Here is a 25,482-nt window from a genome sequence, read left to right as displayed (position 1 = left end):
TACATCAGGCATCCTCAAACTGTGGCCCTCCAGCTGTTGCAAAACTACAACTCCCAGCATGCCCGAACAGCCTACAGGTATCAGCCTAGAGCAGGGCATTGTGGGAGTTGTAGTTTTACAACAGCTGGAGGGCCGCAGTTTGAGGATGCCTGATCTACATAGATACACAGAAGACTATCAATCATTGACTAGGTCTAGTATGAGGTCTAGTATGAGCAGATATTTAAATGAATACATTTCAAGTTTTACTGAATATTTTCCCATAAAACTATGTATCAATCTGCTCAGCTCCTCCTGCTCTATAACATGATAACTATAGATTGCACTTTTTTGATGGTTACAGGTTCCCTCTAACAATAACCAAATTTTTGACAATCTATAGAAAGCAGCTGCAGCTTGCATGGGCATGTGGTTTTCAGCCACGTTGCAGCTACGTATTGACCAGTAGTTGACCAGGCTGTCATGTCTGGTCCTATCCTTAGTGAGCAGTCATAAATATGTGATCTCATATAGCAAACCAATGAAAAGCAAATCTTGTAGCATCTGCTTTCCTGATGTCTACATTTTAGGGCTCATGCACACAACTGTGTTCAGTCTGGGAAACGCGGCCCGTGCGTCGGTTACATCTCCTGGACTGATGACAGCTCCTCTTACCCAAACTCAATGCAGCATAGTGACTTGTGATGCACTGCGTTCCTATCTGACCATGGGTCAATTCTACTGTACTCCCATGATGATGTCAGATAGTAACTCAGTGCATCATAAATTACTATGATGCAGTTAGTTCGGGTCAGGTGAGGCCAACACACAGACCAAGTTTCCCAGACTGCACATGGTCGTGACCCTCAGCCCTAAACCTGATTTTTCTACATTAGAATAATTAAAATACTAATTGTTTGAGTATATTGTAGCATATGTGCTCCATGCTAATTTTGTACGACTTGGATTAACCCCTTCAGGACTGCCGTCATACATGTATGTCAGAAATCTGGCGTTTAAAAAAGGGGCCTGCTCCCGAGCGGAGTGGGCACCATAGCTGCTGGATTTTTACTGTTTTACACACCAGACACCTGGAGCTAATGTCTACGATTAACGATAACTCTGATTGCAGACATGTAACCTCTCAGTGTGGTCAATTGTGGTCAATTGTGACCATGGTATCTGAGGCAGCATTCTCCAGGATGCGAACGGCTTCAACATGCAGATTGGGAAAGCCATTCACTCTATGTAAAAGTCATACGCACTTTAAAATGGCATCATTAAAAATTACAGGTCGCCCCTCAAATAAAATGAGCCCTTCCTCCAAAATTATGTGAGTCAGAATATCACAATGCACAGAATTATTTTTTTTCCAAGGTGTTTGTTTTATTAGCATTAAAACGCAAGAAAAACTATACAAATTGGTATTGCTGTAATTGTACTGACCCAGAAAATGAAGCTAAAAGGTCATATAAAACTATGCGGAATTGCATTATATTCCTGATTCCACCTCATCTGGAATTTTTCTAGCTTCCTACTACATAATATGCAATATTAAACGGTACATTTAGAAAGTACAACTTGAGCCACAGAAAACAAGCCCTCATACTGCTACATGAACGGAGAAATAGAAAAGTTATGGCTCCAGGAAGGACAGGAGTACAAAAAAAATGGAAAATGGCCCGATCCTGAAAGGATTAATATATTGTTTGAGTCTTGTAAGTGATGGGGCAAGTGATCTTACAATTACTGTATATATTTTATGACAATTGGAACCTCTCTGCTGTATGGACAAAAAAGTTACGCCAAAAAGTAATCTCTATTATTTGACTCCATTTAGAGTAACTACAAATACATATAAAAGTAAAATTTCTTTAAAAAAATGACAAAATAAAGGAAATAATATGTATGTATTCACCTAGCGTATTCAATTGATTTCTTACTTGTCATTTCTAAATACAACTACTACTGGCTTTGACGCTATACTTTTTTTTATATCTGGTTGCTATGATTGTCATGTCTCATTTAACCCAGGGAACAGCTCTGCTAACTGTTGATCAGAGAAGATGGGAAGATCTTAAAAGCAGACTGAAGATAGCTCAACCACTCCACCTCCCTCCTCGTCCAGGTATTAGAGCTTCTAATTGCTTGCCGCTCATTTGTTTTACATGTGGTCTATCCCATTATTTTTGTCAAAGCAACTTAACAAAAAAACAAAAACAAACAAAAAAAAAAAAAAATATATATATATATATATATATATATATATATATATAGACAAACCAAAGGTCTGATGGGCAGCACTGCGGTAATGAAGTAACAATGGAGTGCCAGCGGCTTGGAAGGCGATCCACCAACAGCAAAAATAAAAAAGAGAATTCCTCAGCACTTCCAAAATAAAGAATGTGTGTTTATTCACCAGATAGCGACGCTTCAGTCCTCTCAATGGGACTTTTCTCAAGCAGTGATGACAATATAGTGGTGCTCAGAGGCAGATATATATCCACCCCCATAATAATTAACAATCAAGTGGTAATTAGGGTTGAGCGAACCCGAACTGCAAAGTTCGTGTTCGTACTGAACTTTGCGAGTTCGGGTACCCGGACCCAAACCTGGACTTTTTCACTGAAGTTTGGGTTCGGTGTTCGGGTGATTTTATTATTTTCCGTTATAACCATGTTAAGACAGAATGCTAAATAAAATGGCCATGTAGGGGTTAAAAATAATTAAAAGAACTCACCTCATCCACTTGATCGCGCAGTCTTGATCGCACAGGTCTTCTTTCTTCAGGACCTGCAAAAGGACCTGCGATGACATCACCGCGCTCACCACATGGTAAGCGCGGTGACGTCACCGCCGGTACTGCTGAATGAACATAAAATCTTCTATCTTCATTCAGCATGACCTGCGGTGATGTCACCGCGATCGCCACGTGGTGAGCGCGGTGACGTCATCGCAGATCCTTTTGCAGGTCCTGAAGAAAGAAGACCTCAAGGCTGCGCGATCAAGTGGATGAGGTGATAGTTGATATTATTTCAGCCACTGAAGCCTCAATCCACAGCAACAAAGTACCACAGGGTGAGGCTGAACAACTTCGCCTTAAAGTGTCTGCAGCTCTGGCCAGTGCCAAAGCACCTCCTTCAAACTTGACTAGAGAAGAAGGAAGGCGGTTACATCCCTGAAGGAAGACACAAACATCACCATCCTGCCTGTGGATAAAGGAAGATGCACGGTTGTACTTAATACATCTGACTACGATGCCAAGGTGACAACACTCCTGGATGATAACAACACATATGAGGCCCTAAGATGAGACCCAACCAGTGGCTACAAGAAGAAGGTTATAGAACTACTACAACAACTAGAAAAGGACAAAATCATTGATCGGGTCATGTATCATCGCCTCTACCCTGGGGAAGCTCCTCCATGTATTTATGGACTTCCTAAGATACATAAGGATGGGACCCCTCTCAGGCCAATTGTCAGCAGCATCAACTCTGTAATCTACAATGTAGCAAAATACTAGCGCCCTTGGTTGGAAACACACAACATCACATACAGAACTCTCAGGATTTCACCACCAAAATCCAGAACTTGTTATTGGGCACAGAAGAAACAATGGTCTCCTATGATGTTACATCCCTCTTCACCTGCATACCCACTACAGAGGCAATTGAAACAGTCATGAAACAGTTGCTACTAGACAACACCTTAGGCTGCAGAACAGAACTTAGCCCAGACCAAGTGTGTGCCTTACTGGACCTTTGTCTGAGTACCACCTAACTTCAAGTATAAGGACAAGTTCTACAAGCAAAAACATGGCTGTGCTATGGGATCGCCAGTCTCACCTATTGTAGCGAACCTGTATATGGAGGAAGTAGAAAGGAAAGCCCTGACCACTTTCAAGGGAATTACACCGAGTCATTGGTTCAGATATGTGGATGACACTTGGGTTAAAATTCATAAACAAGAGTTACAGGCTTTCACCGACCACATCAACTCAGTGGATCATAACATCAATTTCACGCAGGAAGATATGCAGAACAACAAACTGGCGTTTCTGGACTGTCTTATTACAGTGGAAGAGGGAAAGAAGCTGGGAATAGAGGTCTATCGAAAACCAACACACACAGACCAGTACCTGCTATTTGATTCCCACCATCCTCTAGACCACAAACTGGGAGTCAGCCAGACTCTACACCACCGGGCAGAGAAAATCCCCACCAGCACAGAGGCCAAGGCGAAGGAATTCAAACACCTCAGAGGGGCACTTAAAACTTGTGGGTATCCAGATTGGGCCTTTGTCAAAACAGAAGGAAGGAGAAGAAAGAGCACTACCAGTGAGGGCGGGAAGCATGACAGACGCAAGAATATGGTTATCCCATATGTAGCTGGGGTGTCTGAGAAACTCAAAAGGATTTTTAATAAACATCACATCCCTGTCTGCTTTAAACCCAGCAACACACTGAGGCAACAACTGGTTCACCCAAAAGACCCAACGCCTAAACACAAGATGGACAACATTGTGTACGCAGTCCAGTGTAATGAGGAATGCTCAGAAGTGTATATCGGCGAAACAAAACAACAACTACATCAGCCTATGGCTCAGCATAGAAGAGCCAAAACCTCTGGTCAAGATTCAGCCATATACTTACATCTAAAAGAAACAGGTCACACCTTTGAAGACAGTCAAGTACGTGTTTTGGATAAGGAGGCCGATTGTTACAAACGAGGTGTGAAGGAGGCCATCTACGTAAAAATGGAGAAGCCAAGCTTGAATAGAGGCGGGGGGGGGGGTTAGACATCTATTGTCTGCCACATACAATGCTGTCTTGACACCTTTTTCTGGGAGGTCATTATCACCTACTGACTCCAATTAGGATAATGGAATCAACACCTTTGACCCCATGCTGGGTATAATGACCTCTGACCCCATGCTGGGTATAATTACCAGATGTTGATTCAGTTACATATTTATTCCCAGAGAATTCTTGTACAGTCACTCAGAATTGAGAAAGCTCGTTGGAAGAACGAGTGAAACGTTTTCAAGAAATCTACAGTAAGTTCAGTTGCCTTGATTTATTCTTTACAGATATACCAGTAAGTAGTCTGAGAGGTGTGAAAGAGGTCACATTGATTGGTTGCCTCCTATGGCTCCGCAAGCATAACTGCTGTTCAACTATTGCAGTTGTTCCTGTCTATAAGAAAGTTGGGTAACAACCCTTACTAGCTCCACTCTCTAGGGCCTCGCTGACACTTTTAAATCGGCGTGCATTGTGAGGTGAGATTTATTTTCTGATATTTTCCCTTATGGTGGGAGATGCAGTGTTTATACTTATTGTATTGCTACTACTGGTGTCCGTGAGGACTAATTTTAACACCACTAAATGCTACACCTTTATCACATTAAAACTTAACTTTTATTTTAGTTTACTTATAGTAGTCAGTCACTTAGATTGGCGATTTAAAACTTTAGTTGGTCACTCAGTTTACACTATCCGAATTTGCATGTCCATATACTGCCCTAACCCCTGAAGACGCCGTTACACGGCGAAACATGTCGGGGGGCAGCGTAGCTCAATATTTTTAATATAGCAAGCACTCAGCTACAGATACTTAAGTTCAGTGACACTTAACTAGAATGGATAGTACGAGACGAATCTGAGACATTGTATTCACTGATACACTGGCAGCGTGCAGCCAGCAGTGAAATTATGTATCCATCCTAGCTATGAGACAATAGTAGGAACATCCAAATTCGGATAGTGTAAACTGAGTGACCAGCTAAAGTTTTAAATCGCCAATCTAAGTGACTGACTACTATAAGTAAACTAAAATAAAAGTTAAGTTTCATTGTGAGGTGAAACTGTAGTAGAAGATGAAAAAGAATCCAGCAGTGCCGACTTCTTCTGTCTTTTGGGGATTACTTAAATCAAAGTGAATATAACTTACGGTTCAGTCTGTATCATGACCGAACTAGTATTCTTTTTTTCTTTTTTTTAAATAAAATACAAGATGTTATACTTTATTATTAGTTTGGTTTTAATATCTGAAACCCTTAGTATGGTCTCTATGAGGTACTATATGGTGTTGCAATACTATGTTAAAGTATATGTATTGATTTATTTAATCATTTATATTCCCCTTAATTGGTCCTTGTTACTATTTGCGCTATATGTCTGTTCTAACCTCAATGTGAACGCTGCCTATATTGAATATCTATGTTTTTTGTTACTAGTGTGAACAGTGTTCACATTGTTCTCTTAACAGGTTAATGAGTTTTTATTCCAACCCACTATTTGTAACCATTTTACTTCTTCTTGATCCAGTGCAGGAGGTGGGTGACAGAAGAACTCTAGCAAAATTAACATCATTGTTAGACAATATCTCCCACCCCATGCACGAAGCTGTTGTGGAGCTGGAGAGCTCGTTCAGTGACAGACTGCTGCATCCTAGGTGCACGAAGGAACGTTATCGGAGGTCCTTCCTCCCAGTAGCGGTTAGGATGTATAACCGCCACTGTTCCCAGAAACCCAGTAGTGAATTTTTTCAGTAAATTCTGTGTTATGTTTTTCTTGTATTTTACTCTTTAATTTCTAATTAATCTTATTTTGCTCCTGGTGTGAATGTGATTGCTGCTGTTATTCCAAAATTTCCCCATTGAGGGACAATAAAGGGATATTCTTTTTCTTCTAACTAACATGCACACAACTATCCAATGTGGTATTGCACATAATTTATTTATATTCTGCTTAACTGACTCTCGCTCCTGCTTGCGTTATATGTTTGGCCTGATTTCAATTTGAACACTGCCTACACTGAATATTTACAGTATTTACAGAGTTACAGTATCACCTGTGTTTTTTGTTACTACTGTAGTGTAAACAGTGTCTACATTGTTCTTTCGAGTTAATGACTTTTGATAACATCCCGCTATTTGTAACCATCATGCACATTGCTATCTAATGTGGTAATGCAATGCTGTATGACATTATGTTATGTTGAGCATATGTATTGATTTATTAATTTTCTTATACAGTGGTCCCTATAGTTAGAATACTAATTGCTTCCAGGATGACCATTGTATGTTAAAACTTTTGTAACTTAAGTAATTGGTTCCAAAGCCCCAAAATGTCATCCAAGATAATAGAAAATTAAGATTTAAGAAAAGTAAGCAGATAACTAAGACAAATAAAGCAAGTCCTTACATATAACAGTCAGCTATGGCTACTAAGTAGCAACTAATACAACTATTTTACCAGAGAAGTGGCCTTGATTGGTTGGATCTGAGTCTGAGGCACTATATGCTGAATCTAGTTTCAACTTACGATGGGTCAGAAAAGACCATTGTATGTTGAAAATATTATATCCTGAGGCCATTGTGTCTTGAGGGAGCACTGTACTCTTGTCACGCTCGTGTGTGAGAGGAAAACACCACACCCGGCATAGGAGGGAAAGGGGATACCAGAATAAGACCTGGAAACTAGAGAAGGAAGATGGACACTTCCTAGAGATAACCCCAACTCCAGTCCTGACAGACTACCAGTATGAACAGGCCCCAAAAGTAGGCAAGATTATACACCGGATACCTAAAATCCTATCTCACCCTATAGGACCCTGAAACTAATGTCAGGACTGAGTCTACCTGTTCCTCCAAAGGGAAGGACGAACAGGAGTCTCCCTCAGGCCTAATGACAAACAACAAGGAAAGGCAACACACACATATAATAAACAAAATACTAAAGAAAACAGAAACACTTATCTTCAATGAAGATTTGGTAGCACCAGGAACTCAGCTGAGAATCAAACACAAGCTAACCACAAGTCCAACAGAAGCTATAAACTGCGGTGGGAGAAACAACAATAAATAGAGAAGGTTAAATGGCCACAATAGCAACACCTGGGGATAGAAGGTGTGGCAAGCACCAGAAACAACACAGACGTCATTTGATCCAAAAGGAAAACATGTCAGATCAAACCACGTGTTGCCAGTTTCACAGATCTCCTGCCACCTGTCGCAGTAACGTCCTTGACAACTCTCCTGCACTGGCCCTCGATATTGCCTGTTTTATATGTCTGTCCTGATTTCAATGTGAACACTGCCCACACTGAACATTCATTGAACTATTATTAGTGTTACAGTGTCCACACTTTTCTCCTAATGAGTTCTGATTCCACCCAGTTAATTGTAACCATCTTGCTTATTTTAACTAGCTTGTATCCTATTATCTAATTAATGACGTATCAGGATGTTGATTGGCTCAGTACTTTGCACATACCATATTTTAACTTTTGGATTTGTATACTAATGTATTTTTGACAAAGGGCAAGTGTAGCTAGAAACGCGTCAAAAGTTTGACCTGCTTGTATCCTGTAAATAAAGAACCAGTCTTTTAAGAAGTCAGCAGTGCTGGATTCTCTTTTTCTTCCTTTCTATAATGATGGTAAATTAAATTCACAATATTCTGCTACAGAGCTTGCAATTCTGTGGAATGCTATAACAAAAACCAGTCATAGTTGATTACATCAACTAACACATGTTCCATAATGTGCTTATCCTCATTATCATATGGGTGCCTAATGGGCACCGTATTCTTATCTATTACATTACACAATTGAATGAATACTGGAATTCTGTGGTGTGTTCTAGGCAGGACTTTATAGATTTAAAATGTAGATTCACTTCACTAGAGATGAAGTTGAAGTATGAATATTAGTATCAGATCAGAAAATATGCTGTATTATGTGATAATTCTGTCGGCATCTTATTATTTTGCTGATATATTGCATATTAAGCAGAGGCATTTGATTTTAGTAGAAAAAAAAAGCTTAAGCTTAAAGTATACTTGCTGTTGCCTTTTTTGTCTTCTAAAAAACAGCATGAATGATTTGTAGCATTTCCCTGCTAAGGCTTTCGTGCTCCATTTCCTTAGTCTGGAACATATTTATTAAAGGGTATTCCAGTTTTGCAATTTTCAGCATCAATTGGCAGAAAACAACACGTTATCACTTACTCCTGACAAATCTGCAAAATACGGATGCAGTCTGTGTGTATAAACCTAATCAAGTTAGGGAAACAATGCAAATAATTTGTGCTACTGATTTCCTAGAGAACATTGTAAACTGCTGTCTTTCCATCTGTTGTTAGCCGCAATCAATTCATGAAATGCACCGCAGTATTAAATGCTTTGCAGCTAAAAACAGTATCAGAGCAGCAATTTGTCAGCTCGGCCTTGTAAAATTATTGGTTAAATATATTCACCTGTCTTATCTGATTGGTTTTCATTTCCTAGATAATGATGGTTTCAGAGCACGAATGTATGATATCACACAACATCCATTTTTCAAGAGGACTATAGCAGTACTTGTCCTTGCACAATCGGTTCTTCTGTCTGTAAAGGTATGTTATACATAGAGATCCTCTATGTTTTTAGCTCTATTATGCTCATTTGCTGTGTGCGATGTTTGAGAACTATAATGTCTTTCAGCACAAGTGTGAAATTTGCAGCTTCTATACAATAATTAAAACTCTTACTGGTCCTATAGTCTCATGGTTTTCCTATTTTAATGGCCACTGTCTTCTACTAATCACACGGTCAGTAGTAAATTTCTGATTATAGGGCAGAAAAAGGGACCATTGCTTAGGGGCCTTCTCCTTCCAGCCCCTCCTAGATACCCCCAGCTATTGGTGTATGAGATATTTTAAATCATACCTCCAAGAATCTAATTTTTCACATGTGGCAGAAGCTTTAGGGTTTTTGCAGGTTTTGCTAATATTCATTAATAGGAGTTGGAGCTCCATTGCCCTGCCTCCACTGCTAACTAGAAAACATCCAGTGGCAGAGCATGTATGTTACCATCGTAAGAGGGTGAGGATAAACAACATCCCTTAAGCAATACTAAAAGGGTTGTTTGGGCTCTGAAAAAAAAGGAGTCTGACACCCAGGCCCCATTTTGATCAGCTGTTTTGCGGTAGCTCTGGCACTGGAAGTTGGTGTTGGAGCTACAGAGCTCCGTCCATTATGTAGTGGACGGGGTTGGTTACTGAAGCACTGCTCCCATTCATTTCAATGAAAGGACCACTGCCGTAACCAGCTTCATCCATTACACAGTTCATGGAGTTGTGTAGTTCTGGCGCCATCTTTAGGCATCAGAGCTACTGCAGAACAACTGATCAGTGGGGGTGTAGGGTGTCAGACCTTAGCCAATCAGATGTTAATGGTGTATTTGCAGAGCTTATTAGGAACATAGCTGAGACGGTATTCTGCGCTGCACTATAGTATTTCAGGCCTCGCCTACTTCGGTTGTCCCCACCTACTTGTTTTGGCCCGTCTTCTGTCAGTTTCAACCCACCTACAACATGGGGCCACTTTTAGGTTATTGTCCAGGGTAAGTTCACAATCCACTCTGAATGGCAGAATGAATGTTGTAAAACCAAATCCCATAAGACAATGGTGCAATTGTACCATTGGTGCCATTAGGAAGTGTAACTTACCCAGCCAAAGAAAAAAACACAAGTCCTCATTTGGCTATGTGAGCGGTATGACTTTTAGAGGGCAGGGAGTAAAAAACAAAAATGCAAAAAATAAAAAAAATGTCGGAAAGGGGTTAAATGCTACATTTCTTTTTCAAGATATTATTGCTTATTGCCTATAATGTTAATATACAGTATAATATATCACTGGGACATATGGCTTTCTTTTATTTTCCAGTGGGATGTTGATGATCCTGTGACTGTGCCTCTTGCAACAATGTCAGTGGTTTTCACCTTCATTTTCGTTTTGGAGGTAAGACACTATGTGTATATAGACGATAACTTGAAAAAAGGTCAGGATCACTTGAGGCGCTGCCGAGGTTCAGGTGAATGATACATCAGAGGTGGTATAGTTGATGGAGGGTATCTTTATTCACAGGTAGTCTACAAATTTCTGGGGCTGGATTGCCCCCTTCGTCAGGACTAGGTCTGTGTGTATATAGCAACATGGCATTACGTACAGTACAGACCAAAAGTTTGGACACACCTTCTCATTCAAAGAGTTTTCTTTATTTTCATGACTATGAAGGCATCAAAACTATGAATTAACACATGTGGAATTATATACATGACAAACAAGTGTGAAACAACTGAAAATATGTCATATTCTAGGTTCTTCAAAGTAGCCACCTTTTGCTTTGATTACTGCTTTGCACACTCTTGGCATTCTCTTGATGAGCTTCAAGAGGTAGTCCCCTGAAATGGTTTTCACTTCACAGGTGTGCCCTGTCAGGTTTAATAAGTGGGATTTCTTGCCTTATAAATGGGGTTGGGACCATCAGTTGCGTTGAGGAGAAGTCAGGTGGATACACAGCTGATAGTCCTACTGAATAGACTGTTATAATTTGTATTATGGCAAGAAAAAAGCAGCTAAGTAAAGAAAAACGAGTGGCCATCATTACTTTAAGAAATGAAGGTCAGTCAGTCAGCCGAAAAATTGGGAAAACTTTGAAAGTAAGGGCTATTTGACCATGAAGGAGAGTGATGGGGTGCTGCGCCAGATGACCTGGCCTCCACAGTCACCGGACCTGAACCCAATCGAGATGGTTTGGGGTGAGCTGGACCGCAGAGTGAAGGCAAAAGGGCCAACAAGTGCTAAGCATCTCTGGGAACTCCTTCAAGACTGTTGGAAGACCATTTCAGGGGACTACCTCTTGAAGGTAAGTATAATGGTTCTACAAATTGCTAAGTAACCATGGCAACCGGGACTGCAGTAGCGTCCTGGTTGCCATGGTTACCGATCGGAGCTCCAGCGATTAAACTGGGACTCCGATCGGTACACTCCGCTGCCACCAATGATAGGGGGGAGATTTTAATTAGGAGGGGGAGGGAGGGGGGGGCCCACTGGCCACCAACGAGTTAACTACAGGGGAGGGAGGGGGGCCGGCCACACTGGCCACCAATGAGTTAACTACAGGGGAGGTGGGGGCCCACTGGCCACCAATGAGTTAACTACAGGGGGGGGGGGCACTGGCCACCAATGAGTTAACTACAGGGGAGGGGGGGGGCCGGCCGCACTGGCCACCATGGAGTTAACTACAGGGGAGGGAGGGGGGGGCCGGCCACACTGGCCACCAATGTGCTAACTACAGGGGGCAGTCATGTACACAGTTCTTTTAGTATATTCTAACCTGAAGCGTCCCCATCACCATGGGAACGCCTCTGTGTTAGAATATACTGTCGGATTTGAGTTTCACGATGTAACTCAAATCCGACGGTATATTCTAACATAGAGGCGTTCCCATGGTGATGGGGACGCTTCAAGTTAAAATATACCATCGGATTGGAGAAAACTCCGATCCGATGGTATATTAACTCCTGACTTTACATTGAAAGTCAATGGGGGACGGATCCGTTTGAAATTGCACCATATTGTGTCAACGTCAAACGGATCCGTCCCCATTGACTTGCATTGTAATTCAGGACGGATCCGTTTGGCTCCGCACGGCCAGGCGGACACCAAAACGACTTTTTTTTCATGTCCGTGGATCCTCCAAAAATCAAGGAAGACCCACGGACGAAAAAACGGTCACGGATCACGGAAAAACGGAACCCCGTTTTGCGGACCGCAAAAAAATACGGTTGTGTGCATGAGGCCTAATACTGAATATTTAAGGACCTACGAAAAGCTAAAACCTGTGATCAGTTGTTATGGAAAACTGGAGTTGCTCCTGCGAGTTTCTATTGGCTAATAAGGGACATGTGACCGTGTAAATGGTATTTCGGATTTCAGTCAAAGGCTTGCTAGCTTCTATTGGCTAATGCAGGTCATTTTTTGGGAATATCTCAGGAACAGTAAGTCCTAGAGAGCTGAGAAGTCTAAAACCTTCCTGGACACCTGATGTACCTGAGTGCTAAATTTAGCGAAGATCGGTCCAGTCGTGTGGTTGCGCATAAAGAATGTCCAGACGGACAGACAGATGTGTAGACAGACAGACAGAAACTCATTTTTATATATATATAAGATATATACATGTTTAGCCCGGATTATATGTTTTTCATGTGGCAAGATAACTGAATTATTTTCACAGTTGGAAGGTTGGAAAGATGCTTGTTTCATTAATGAACTGATTTCTCTTGTAAAGGTAACAATGAAGATAACAGCCATGTCACCAGCTGGGTTTTGGCAAAGCAGAAGAAATCGCTATGACCTGCTTGTAACTTCCCTGGGAGTTATTTGGGTTGTACTTCATTTCGCCTTACTAGTAAGATGCCTTCTTCGTTTGATTCTTATTTCCACAGTTATTTATATACCTATTGTCCTCTTGACTCAGGAACTCTAAGTATAGCTATGCTAAAGTTAAGTGGGTCTATTACTCATCTGTGTGTTATATAGCAGTAGACAGGGACGTAGCTATAGGGGAAGCGGCTGCTTTGGGGCCCTGACCCAGAAGGGGCCCATCCAGGAGGAGGAGGACTAAAAGATTTTGTCAGGGCCCTCTCAACACTATTACACAATGACATTATATAAAGTGGCACTATAGACAGTGTAGAAAACGGTTAGAACAGCTGCCGGGCCTGGTCTGAGAGAGTGATTTTTAGTAGCCACAGGAATGGGGGCAGCATGAAAGGAAGGTGTTGCGAAAAAATTACTAGGTGGGGGGGACCACATAAAAAAAATTGCTGTGGGGCCCAGTCATTTCTAGCTACGCCACTGGCAGTAGATGATACGCAAACAGCAGAATTAAAGGGGTTTCCCACCATACTAAATGATGGCATCACAAACTGACCAGTGCGCGTCCACATAACAGGACCTCCGAGATCCTAAAGAATGAAGGGGGCTGCAACAATAGTAAAGTGGAGATTCTCCTTCACAGATTTTCCCTGTACAGTAGTTGGACAGGAGCTATGTAATATGCCATAACATTATGAGATAGGAATACCCCTTCAAATAAAGCTACATTTAGACAACAGTGAAAACGGACATGCTGTAACGGACCGTTTCAGCAGACAAGGGGTTAAAATCCGTTTAGGCAATATGCCCCTTTCTGAGAGACAGGCACAGCTACTGCAGAACACCAAACTCCCGAACTGGATACAAAATAGCACTCCAAACTGGAACCTCACGAATAGCTGCTAGCAGACGAACAGGAATCAGCTTACACTCCTGGCAATCAGTCTCTACAGCATACAGTGGATCCCCCCAATAACGAGACAAGGCTCCGTGTTGAGGGTCAAGCAGTGGTCTGACTGTACTTCAAGTACAGCCTCTTTTATTCATAAACCACAAACATAGTACTGCCCACAGGGTTTTGAAATACAACTAATCAGTAATTTACAACACATACAATGTAAGTACAGCAACCAATTGTTCACGCCCCCAGAGGACCAGAAGGGAGACTGCGACACAGGACAGATACAACATATCCCCACAATGCATCATGGTTTCCTCCTCTCTGTCCCGGAGACAACCGAGGAGCAATCCAATTATCTCTCAGGACAAAGGGAAATCGCCAATACACATGTGGATACAACAGGACAGACATCACCATTTAAACAAACAATGGGACAATGGCACAATAGAAACACACCCAGCATATTCCTCCCAAGCTGACAAGTTACACTTATTATAAATTGTTACAACTTTGTGAGTTTACATTGTCCATACATATAACTTACATCAATTTAAACAGTATAACTTGGCGACAAACCTATCCAAAATTCACTTGAATAGGTTCAGGGGTTTAAAAGTTAGTATGGGCCATAATCCTGAGGCAAGAGGCTTTTAAACAGGCCTCTCCAAAACCCAGTGGCGAGGTTGGTTTCGCCACACATCTCCCCCCCAGGGAAGACTAACCAGATACCTGACCTCACGGTCAGTACCTGAGTTAGTCTGGCAGTCCACCCACAACCCAATACTGGACCTGTTGAATTTGGTAGCTTGTCTCTGTCCAGTGAGTCCACCAAGGTTATGTTGGTAGCTGGTACTCCCGGTCTCTGTGTTGCTCCCTGGCTTGGAGTGGAGGTTGCTTTGTGGGCAGGTATCAGCGGTACTCTGCCCTGGTTGTTGGAGGGGGAGACCGACTGTCTCTACCCCCTGTGCTGTAAGTGCAGAGACCACGGTCCCATCTGCACTGTTGTGGGGCTTACTGTCTCCCCCTGGTGCGTTAAGCTGCCGCTGACGAGAGGGGGTAACGAGCTCCTCTCCCATACATACTTCCAGCCGCTGGGGAGGGCGACCGACCGTCTCCGCTCCGAATACAGTGTCCTGCTGCTGGGGAAAGGAGACTGGGCTCTCTATTCCCTGCTGGACACTCTGCCGCTGGGGGACAGGACCGACTGTCTCTGCCCCCTGTAACTCAGCCTGCCGCTGGGGAATGGAGACTGGGCTCCCAATTCCCAATAAATCACACGGCCGCTGGGGAATGGAGACTGGGCTCCCAATTCCCTGTACATCACTCGGCCGCTGGGGAATGGAGACTGGGCTCCCAATTCCCAAAAAATCATGCTGCTGCTGGGGGGCAGGAACAACTACCTCTGCCCCCTGTAACTCAGCCTGCCGCTGGGGAGGGAGGACGCTGCTCTCCTCTCCCTGCATTTCACACTGCCTTCCCGGCATATCACCCTGCTGCTGGGGGGCAGGAACAATTACCTCTGCCCCCTGTAACTCAGCCTGCCGCTGGGAGGGAGGACGCTGCTCTCCTCTCCCTGCACTTCACACTGCCTTCCCGGCATATCACTCTGCTGCTGGGGGGCAGGAACAACTACCTCTGCCCCCTGTAACTCAGCCTGCCGCTGGGGAATGGAGACTTGGCTCCCAATTCCCTGCAATTCACACTGCCGCTGGGGAATGGAGACTGGGCGACCAATTCCCTGCTGGACACTCTGCCGCTGGGAAGAGGAGACTGAGCTCTCTCTGTCCCACAACTGTAACTTGCGGTGGAGGTCCACCCAACGTGGCAGCTGACCGTCACCTTCTGCCCGGTATAGTAGGGTCTTGAACACTAGACTTCTCATGAACTTCACGGATTTCTCAGCTGGATTGGGTCCGAAGAAGTTCAGCCGCAACCACATCATACGGTCAAATTCCTCAACAGAGTATCTGTACTCCACTGCTGGTTCCATCCTGGTGCTTTTAGGGTCGCTGTACTGAGACATGCGTTGCCCTTAAGTTGTAAAATCCAAAGAAATGGTGTCTCCTGTAGCTGTCCTTCTGCCTGTAGGAACGATCCCGCTGCTTGCCACCAATGTAACGGGCCGTTTCAGCAATCAAGGGGTTAAAATCCGTTTAGGCGATATGCCCCTTTCTGAGAGACAGGCACAGCTACTGCAGAACACCAAACTCCCGAACTGGATACAAAATAGCACTCCAAACTGGAACCTCACGAATAGCTGCTAGCAGACGAACAGGAATCAGCTTACACTCCTGGCAATTAGTCTCTACAGCATACAGTGGATCCCCCCAATAACGAGACAAGGCTCCGTGTTGAGGGTCAAGCAGTGGTCTGACTGTACTTCAAGTACAGCCTCTTTTATTCATAAACCACAAACATAGTACTGCCCACAGGGTTTTGAAATACAACCAATCAGTAATTTACAACACATACAATGTAAGTACAAATCGTTCACGCCCCCAGAGGACCAGAAGGGAGACTGCGACACAGGACAGATACAACATATCCCCACAATGCATCATGGTTTCCTCCTCTCTGTCCCGGAGACAACCGAGGAGCAATCCAATTATCTCTCAGGACAAAGGGAAATCGCCAATACACATGTGGATACAACAGGACAGACATCACCATTTAAACACACAATGGGACAATGGCACAATGGGACAATATAAACACACCCAGCATATTCCTCCCAAGCTGACAAGTTACACTTATTATAAATTGTTACAACTTTGTGAGTTTACATTGTCCATACATATAACTTACATCAATTTAAAAAGTATAACTTGGGGACAAACCTATCCAAAATTCACTTGAATAGGTTCAGGGGTTTAAAAGTTAGTATGGGCCATAATCCTGAGGCAAGAGGCTTTTAAACAGGCCTCTCCAAAACCCAGTGGCGAGGTTGGTTTCGCCACACATGCGATGGCTGTTTTTTTTTTTTTTTTACAGCTGTCACATGGCTGTTTTCACAACTATTACAGTCTATGGTTCTATTCACACGGCTATTTTTTTTAATGGTCAAAAAAAAAATACAGTAGGACATGTCCTATTTTGTCTTTTTTCACGGACAGACAGCCCCCATACAATTCAAGGGGGCTGTTTTTCAGAAAGGCATCCGTGAAAAAAACGCCATTTAAAATGGACTGTTTTGCAGTCATGTGGATGTAGCCTAAGTATGTTTCCGACCAGATCAACCTGACCACCCCACTCTTGAGCAGCATCTTGATAATGTGTATCTGGTTTACAGAGAAAAGTCCCCAGTAGACTGCTGTCGGTCATCTAATAGTGTGTTATGGAAGATTCAAAGGGCTGTATATGAAGTTTAATAAACTGGTGCAGCTGTCCAATATGATTCTTTCTGAATGTGCGATGAGAATTGTGTTCCATCCAAGAAAGCTGTCTTGTAAATGTGAACTTTTCCTTTACAGAATGAGTATACCTATATGATGGGTGCCTGTATAATCGTCTTTAGGTTTTTCTCTATATGTGGAAAGCATGTAAGTATCTGTTTTTATAATTTCATTAGCTTATTTATTACATTGTATTAGTTATCTGATGCTGCTAGGACCCTTAGTGAACCAAAGAACAGTGGTACCTGAACCCCCTGTTTCAATTGAGCGGTATTGCACATTTTGGTCCCCTGCTTTATTAACTTCTATAGGACTAATGCAGACAGCGCTCCATCAGTCCCACAGAAGTGAACAGAAGAATGGAGCGACATTCTCCTTTTTATCATTTCATCCTGAGCAGGTTCCTGCTGGTCTCCTGGCTGAAGTGGCGACCAGACAATAATGGGCTGAGTAGGCACTGCTAGGCATTAACTGTGTGTCAAGTTGACACCAATGGGGATCCAGTAAGTGCCAGAACAGCAAAAGTGGGGGATCAGAGAAGGAAGTATTGCTTATTCTGTTTTAACCCATTCTGCCAGAATGTCAGAACCTTTAATTTGCACCCTTTTTAAAGGCCTGGTGACTGTTGCCCTATCAGTCCATATTCCATAACTCTTGGGGCAATTCCCCTTCCCTTTGTCTGCTACAATATAGATACTCAGGAAAGGGGAGTCCTGCACAGAATCTTACTACCCAGCAGCATCATGGGACCAACTAGGTCTCTAGGAATGCCATAGCAGCTTCATGGCCAGCCTCTATGGTGGAATGTATGCTATTGGTCAGTGGACAGGTGGCAACTTGGTACCTAATCCATGTGTAGATGCTAGTATTAGTCAAGGTATACAGTATAAAGATAGATAGATAGATAGATAGATAGATAGATAGATAGATAGATAGATAGATACAGATAGATATCTAGATAGATAGATAGATACAGATAGATATCTAGATAGATAGATAGATACAGATAGATATCTAGATAGATACAGATAGGTATCTAGATAGATACAGATAGGTACAGATAGGTATCTAGATAGATACAGATAGGTACAGATAGATATCTAGATAGATACAGATAGATATATAGATAGGTACCGATGGATAAATAGATATATAGATAGATACCAATAGATAGATAAATAGATAGATACTGATTGATAGATGGATAGATACTGATAGATACCGATATATACCGATAGATAGATAGCTACAGATAGATAGATACAGATAGATACTAATTGATAGATAGACACAGATAGATACCAATTGATAGATAGATACAGATAGATACCAATTGATAGATAGACACAGATAGATACCAATTGATAGATAGATACAGATAGATACCAATTGATAGATAGATACAGATAGATACCAATTGATAGATAGATAGATAGATAGATAGATAGATAGATAGATAGATAGATAGATAGATAGATAGATAGATAGATAGTTACAGATAGATAGATATAGATTCACCCATGTATACCTTGTAATGAGCAACCTGTAAGACAAAACCTGGAAAATACTGACTCCATGGATGACAGAAACAAAGAGGACTAAATATCTCAGAAAATAAGGACAAAGGATAAAAACAGGATTTTATTGATCAGACAAGAACGCTACCTATAACACAGACTACAAGCAACTGGGAGCATCAGACAGAGCTGAGCATCTGAAGGCATCTAAAGCTAAGAGCATCTGGCTCCATCACCTGTCTAATAGTCCTTCTATAGAGCACACCCCATGGAAGTAAAGAATATGGAGAGCCTCCAGAAAATGGAAAACTACAATTTAGAAAATGATAATTTTGAAAAAGAAAGCTCCAAGATTATAACTGACCATAGGATAGAGCTGGAGACTGCAGACTCAGACAGCAGGGGGTCAGACACCCAGGAGATCACATACTGTGAAGGCCAGAGAAGCACTCAAGCGAGAAAGGCCATAAAACATGCCAAAATTAGAGAAAGACCAGAAACCCTTTTCAGTGATTTTACCTTAAAAGAAGAAGAAAAGAGAAAAATTAATGTGCTTTTCTATAGCCAGCAGCCCACCGCCTGGCACACAGCCCTGTGCAGGCATTATAAGAATATCACCAGGTGTGGCATCAACAAGGGCCGACAGATCAGGGTAAAAGACCCACAAAATGACAATGATGTCACACTCACCATCAACGTGTACAATAATGGCACCATAGTCATCCAGGGCACTGAGGACAACCTCGGCCAGTTTGAAGATATCTTCCCTCATATTAAAGTCCAGGCCCAAACCTACAAAGAACTGACTAAGAGCAGTGATAATCCTAAATCTACAGAGACAACCACTAGAGACTCCCTAACCCCTACAGAGAAAACCACCAGAGACCCCCCCTTCAGCCCCATGTCCTAATTCCTCACACCCCTCCCTAGAGATCCTTAGAGATTGCTTATCTCAGCTAGAAAGAGACTTTATACACTTTAAAGAGAAGCTTCAAAGAAATTCTGGTGACAAAAATGCAAATGACCAAGTAGCTTAAGAGATAACTAGACTGAAGTGTGAACAGGCCTCAGCCCTGCAAGAAATAAGAGGTAAATTACAAGAACTGCAGCAAGAAAACACAGAACTGAGATAGCTAAACTGAAATCCCAGACTTATCCCCTAATCAAGGAGAGGAACCCAAGGAAAGAAGGGTGTGAGAACCAAATGAAAGCCAGCAGCCATGACACCAATACATCAATGAACTGCCAAATGGAAATAACAGATGATGAGAGCAAAGAGCAAAGAACAGCAGAGTAATAAAAGGGGGGCCAGAGCTGACAACCCCCAAAACACAACCACAACAGACCCCAACAAGAGAGCCGACCATTACAGAACCCGAACACTGCAGCTTCCTACAAGAAGCCCAAGCAGCAGGCAGGACACGGACATGAGCAGTAAACCACCGTATCCTGATACTGTTCTGATTATAGACTCCAATGGTAAATACTTGAACACAAAGCGACTTTTCCCAGGAAAAAGTCAGTAAAATTTGCTGCTCTACTATCGAACAAGCAGCAGCCATCATCAATAATCCATATTTCATGAAACCCAACCACATTATCATACATACAGGCACCAACAACCTCCAGGACCAGCACCAGTAGATAGCAGGACAACTGAGCCAGCTAGCAGGGACGGCACAACAGAAGTTCCCCAGCTGTAAAATCATCCTGTCATCTCTGCTCCCAAGAAAGGACATCCCTGAACACATCATCCAGAGCATCAACACAGAGCTGGCAGCTAAAATCAGCACCATGCCAGAAATCACCCTGGCACAACACCCCTCCATAAACCATCATCACCTATATGACAATAAACACCTCAATAACCAAGGAGTCAGCCTTCTAGCCAAAGAATTCAAAGACATGGTGCTCAATGGAGACCCCCGGCCCAGACCCTACACAAGACAAAAGCCTATGCAAAAGTCACCAACAACAAATAGACCTGAAACCTCATACCCTCCTCAACAAAATATGGCCATCATAGGCAAAAACCATGGAGGAATCCACCTGCCTCACATAGAATAATGCAGAGCAGAGACATTGAGGAGATAAAGACCCTGCTCAGCACTCCCTGCAGAACACCAACTGGACCAAACTGCTAGAATATGGCCACCAGTCTATAATCTAACTTGTCCTACACAGGGCAGCTCATTACAAGGTATACGGACAAACAATGACATCTCTTATTGTCAGCAGCTGGAACATTCAGGGCCTGAACGCTTCAGCCTTTGGATGTAAGACGCACGATCCAGACTTTACCCAAAGACTAAAAAACGTTGACATACAGATCCTCCTAGAAACATGGACTAAAACAGAGAATAAATCCTTGGTGCCCACTGGATACAGGGAGATCTCTGTCCCTGCTGTGAAAAACAAAAGCGTCAAGCTGGGTTGGAGCTCAGGAGGAATATTAGTCTGGTATAAAGAGGAGCTCCATGAGCAGATCAAACCAGTAAAGAGAGGAGACAGCCACATCTGGGTAAGGATAGCCCGCTCCATCCTCACCTCTCCGGCTGACGTCTACCTCTGTGCAGCATACATAGCTCCACCAGAGTCTCCATACTTCAATCCTGACAGCTTTGAGATCCTACAGAGGGAAGCCGCCCATTTTCAGGCCCTGGGCAATGTTCTCATCTTTGGAGACCTCAATGCAACAACAGGGAGGGAGAGAGACTACCTGACAACTGACGGAAATGTCTATATATTCGGAGCAGATACTGACTGTGACAGCTCAGTGCACACCAAGATCAAAAGCTATGACAGTACAGTAAACAAAAGTGGCAGAACATTGCTGAACTTATGTCGAAGCCTCTGACTTCATATTCTCAATGGCTGCACCAAGGCAGACTCTCTTGGTAGATATACCCTAAACTCCCATGTAGACAGTGTGGTAGACTATCCCATCACAGATATGGACCCCAAAAATGTTGGTGGCTTCATAGTCACCCCACAGTCACACCTGTCAGACCACAACCAACTGCTCCTATAGATAAATCCACAAGTAAACTACCGGCACAAACATCTCAGCAGACCAGCCTCTTTAACGTACCTCCATCTTTTAAATGGTCCAAGATGTCAGCCCCAAAGTATATGGAGACCATAAACAGCGCAGAGATCCAGGAGATGCTCCATAACTTCCATAGGAAAGTGTATGAGCTGAACCCAGAAGGAGTAAATCTTGCGGTAAGGGACTTTAAAAATATACTTTGCACCATGGCGGAAATGTCTGACCTCAAAAGATGCAACAAAAGGCCAAAAAAAGCAACAACCCAACAGTTGGTTCGACCGGGAGTGTAAAGATATAAGGAAGGCACTAAGAATGGCCTCAAATAGGAAAAACCAAGATCCGAACAACCCCAGTCTGAGGGAAGCCCACAACAATATACAAAGGCAATACAAAAATACCTTCAGAAAGAAAAAGCAAGGCAACATCTCAACCAAGCTCCTCCAACTCCAAGATGCTCTCCAGGACAACTGCTTCTAGGAACTATGGAAGCAGATGGACAAAACCAGCAAGAACACCAACCTCCACATGCAAAATGGCAACATCTGGCTCCAGTACTTCAAGTATCTTTACAAAGCCATCTCGAGGGAGGACCAAAGCCCAGAACAAAAATAAATCACGAAAAAGCTAAAGGATATGGAGGAAAAAATCTAAGATTTCCAAAACCCTCTAGACACACCGATCACTCTGCAGGAGATAACAGAGAGGATCTCAATGATAAAGAGTAAAAAAGCCAGCGGCCCAGATGGGATCCTTCCAGAAATGATCAAATACAGCCCGCCAGGTATCCAGGCCGCATAAGTAAAACTCTACAATGTTGTGCTGAGTGCCGGCTACTTCCCCCATAGCTGGAACCAGGGCATCATCACCCCCGTACAGAATGGCGGAGACAGGTACGACCCAGCCAACTATAGAGGGATATGAGTCAGCAGCATCCTGGGAAAACTCCTCAGCAGTATCCTGAATAAGAGGATCCTCAGCTTCCTCACCCAGCACAACATCCTCAGCAGAAGCCAAGCAGGCTTCATACCAAACTACCGCACCACGGACCACATCTACACCCTGCAGAGCCTCATCAAGAGCCATGTCCACAATACAAAGCAGGGAAAGATCTATGCCTTCTTTGTGGACTTCAAGAAGGCCTTTGACTCAGTGTGGCATCCGGGCCTATTCCTGAAACCTCTTGAAAGCGGAATAGGAGGAAAAACATATGATGTCATCAAAAGTTCCTACACTGAGAATGGATGCAGCGTGAAGGTAAATGGGAGGAGAACGGCTTATTTCCGGCAGAGCCGAGGAGTCAGACAGGGCTGCAGCCTCAGTCCAACCCTGTTTAACATCTACATCAATGAGCTGGCGGCGGCTCTGGAGTCCTCCACAGCACCTGATCTCACCCTCCATGACACTGAGGTGAAATTTCTCCTTTATGCAGATGATCTTCTGCTACTATCACCAACTGAGAAAGGTCTCCAAGATAACCTGAAAATCCTGGAGAAGTTCAGTAACACTTGGGCACTGCCCATCAATCCAAAGAAAACCAACATCATGGTATTCCAGAAAAGAAACCGAAAAGCAGCCAGGCGTCCTCCCTTCCTGCTAAACAACTGTCCAATTTCAGAAACCGACAGCTACACCTACCTGGACCTAGAAATCAGCCAATCAGGGAGTTTTAAGAAAGCCATGGAAACACTGAAAGACAAGGCGAGCAAAACCTTCTATGCCATCAGAAGGCGTCTGTATCACCTTAAAGCACCAGTGACCGTCTGGCTTAAAATCCTTGACACCATCATCGCCCCAATCCTCCTGTATGGCAGTTAAGTCTGGGGCCCAGACATATACCCAGAAAGGGCAAAGTGGGACTCTGGGCCAACAGAACTATTCCACCTAGAACTCTGCAAACACTTTCTCCAGGTCCACAGGAGCACCTCAAACAGCGCCTGTCGAGCAGAACTGGGCAGATTCCCACTCTACTTTGCTGTCCAGAAGAGGGCACTATCATTCAGAGCCCATCTTCATAGCAGCAGTCCCAGCTCCTACCATCACAAAGCCTTGCTACACCAAGAAGCCCCAGAAAAACAAAGCACCCTGCAACAAGTCACCCAAACCCAGCCTGCCCAAGCCACCAACCAATATAGCCTGACAAAGGGCAAAATCCAGAGGACGATACACAAAGAGGAGTATATTAGCGTCTAGAGGAACGACATAAGAACATCCCAGAAGCTGACAGTATACCAGAGCCTGCAGAGGGAGTACAAACTGGCCCCATATCTGGAGAAACTCCCCAATCCAAAAGACCGAAAGATCCTGAGCCGGTACAGACTGAGCGCCCACAGCCTGCTCATTGAATCCGGGCGTCACCGACAGAGGTACATGCCCAGGGAGAGCAGACTGTGCCAGCAGTGTGACCAGGAGGCTCATTTCCTGCCGTGGTGCCCCAAATACTCAGCAGTGAGGGAGACTCACTTCAGGAGACTGTCTGATCTCTGCCAGACTTCATCTCCATGGAGGAGGATTCATTGTCATTTTCTGTCAGGTAGTCACACGTTGTGATGGCAAAGGCAAAAAAAACTCTCCCTTTTTGAACGTAGTCGGGTTGTTGAACTGCATAAGCAGGGTCTCTCACAGCGCGCCATCGCTGCTGAGGTGGGACGCAGTAAGACAGTCATTTGGAATTTCTTAAATTCTTAAATGATCCTGAGGGTTATGGAACAAAAAAGTCAAGTGGAAGACCCAAAAAAATTTCATCAGCACTGAGCCGGAGGATCCAATTGGCTGTCCGTCAAGACACTGGACGATCCTCGACCCAAATTAAGGCCCTTACTGGTGCTGACTGCAGCCCCATAACCATCAGACGGCATCTGAGACTGAAGGGCTTCAAAAACAAAAAACGTCTTCAAAGACCTCGTCTCCTTGAAGGCCACAGAACTGCTCTTTGGACTTTGTAGGAGAGCACCAAACATGGGACATTCAAAGGTGGAAGAAAGTTTTCTTCTCTGATGAGAAAAAATGTAACCTTGATGGTCCTGATGGTTTCCAACATTACTGGCATGACAAGCAGATCCCACCTGAGATGTTTTCTACGTGCCACAGTGGAGGGGGCGCCCTAATGGTCTGGGGTGCTTTTTCCTTCGTGGAACAATGGAGCTTCAGGAAGTGCAGGGGCGTCAAACGGCCGCTGGCTATGTCCAGATGTTGCAGAGAGCATGCCTCATGACTGAGGGCCCTCGCCTGTGTGGTAACGACTGGGTTTTTCAACAGGACAAGGCTACAGTACACAATGCCCGCAGGACAAGGGACTTCTTCCAGGAAAATAACATCACTCTTTTGGCTCATCCTGCGTGTTTCCCTGATCTAAATCCAATTGAGAACCTTTGGGGATGGATGGCAAGGGAAGTTTACAAAAATGGACAACAGTTCCAGACAGTAGATGTCCTTCGTG

At 43.5% G+C, this 25,482-nt stretch overlaps 1 protein-coding gene across 1 annotated transcript in view; it reads left to right on the top strand.

Annotated features, from left to right (window-relative positions):
• NALCN (sodium leak channel, non-selective) overlaps positions 1-25,482 on the top strand; it is a 1,068,865-nt gene that overhangs the window by 1,002,833 nt on the left and 40,550 nt on the right. Inside the window, exons 31-35 of the mRNA XM_040425261.1 lie at positions 2,014-2,107; positions 9,273-9,379; positions 10,692-10,766; positions 13,099-13,218; positions 17,559-17,627. Of these exons, the coding sequence (XP_040281195.1) occupies positions 2,014-2,107; positions 9,273-9,379; positions 10,692-10,766; positions 13,099-13,218; positions 17,559-17,627 (465 nt within the window). The remainder of the gene's footprint in view (positions 1-2,013; positions 2,108-9,272; positions 9,380-10,691; positions 10,767-13,098; positions 13,219-17,558; positions 17,628-25,482) is intronic.

This window comes from Bufo bufo, chromosome 3, assembly GCF_905171765.1.
Source record: "Bufo bufo chromosome 3, aBufBuf1.1, whole genome shotgun sequence".
NCBI lineage: Eukaryota > Metazoa > Chordata > Amphibia > Anura > Bufonidae > Bufo > Bufo bufo.
The sequence above is the reverse complement of the archived record's forward strand: the minus strand, read 5'-3'. Positions and strand labels throughout refer to the sequence as shown.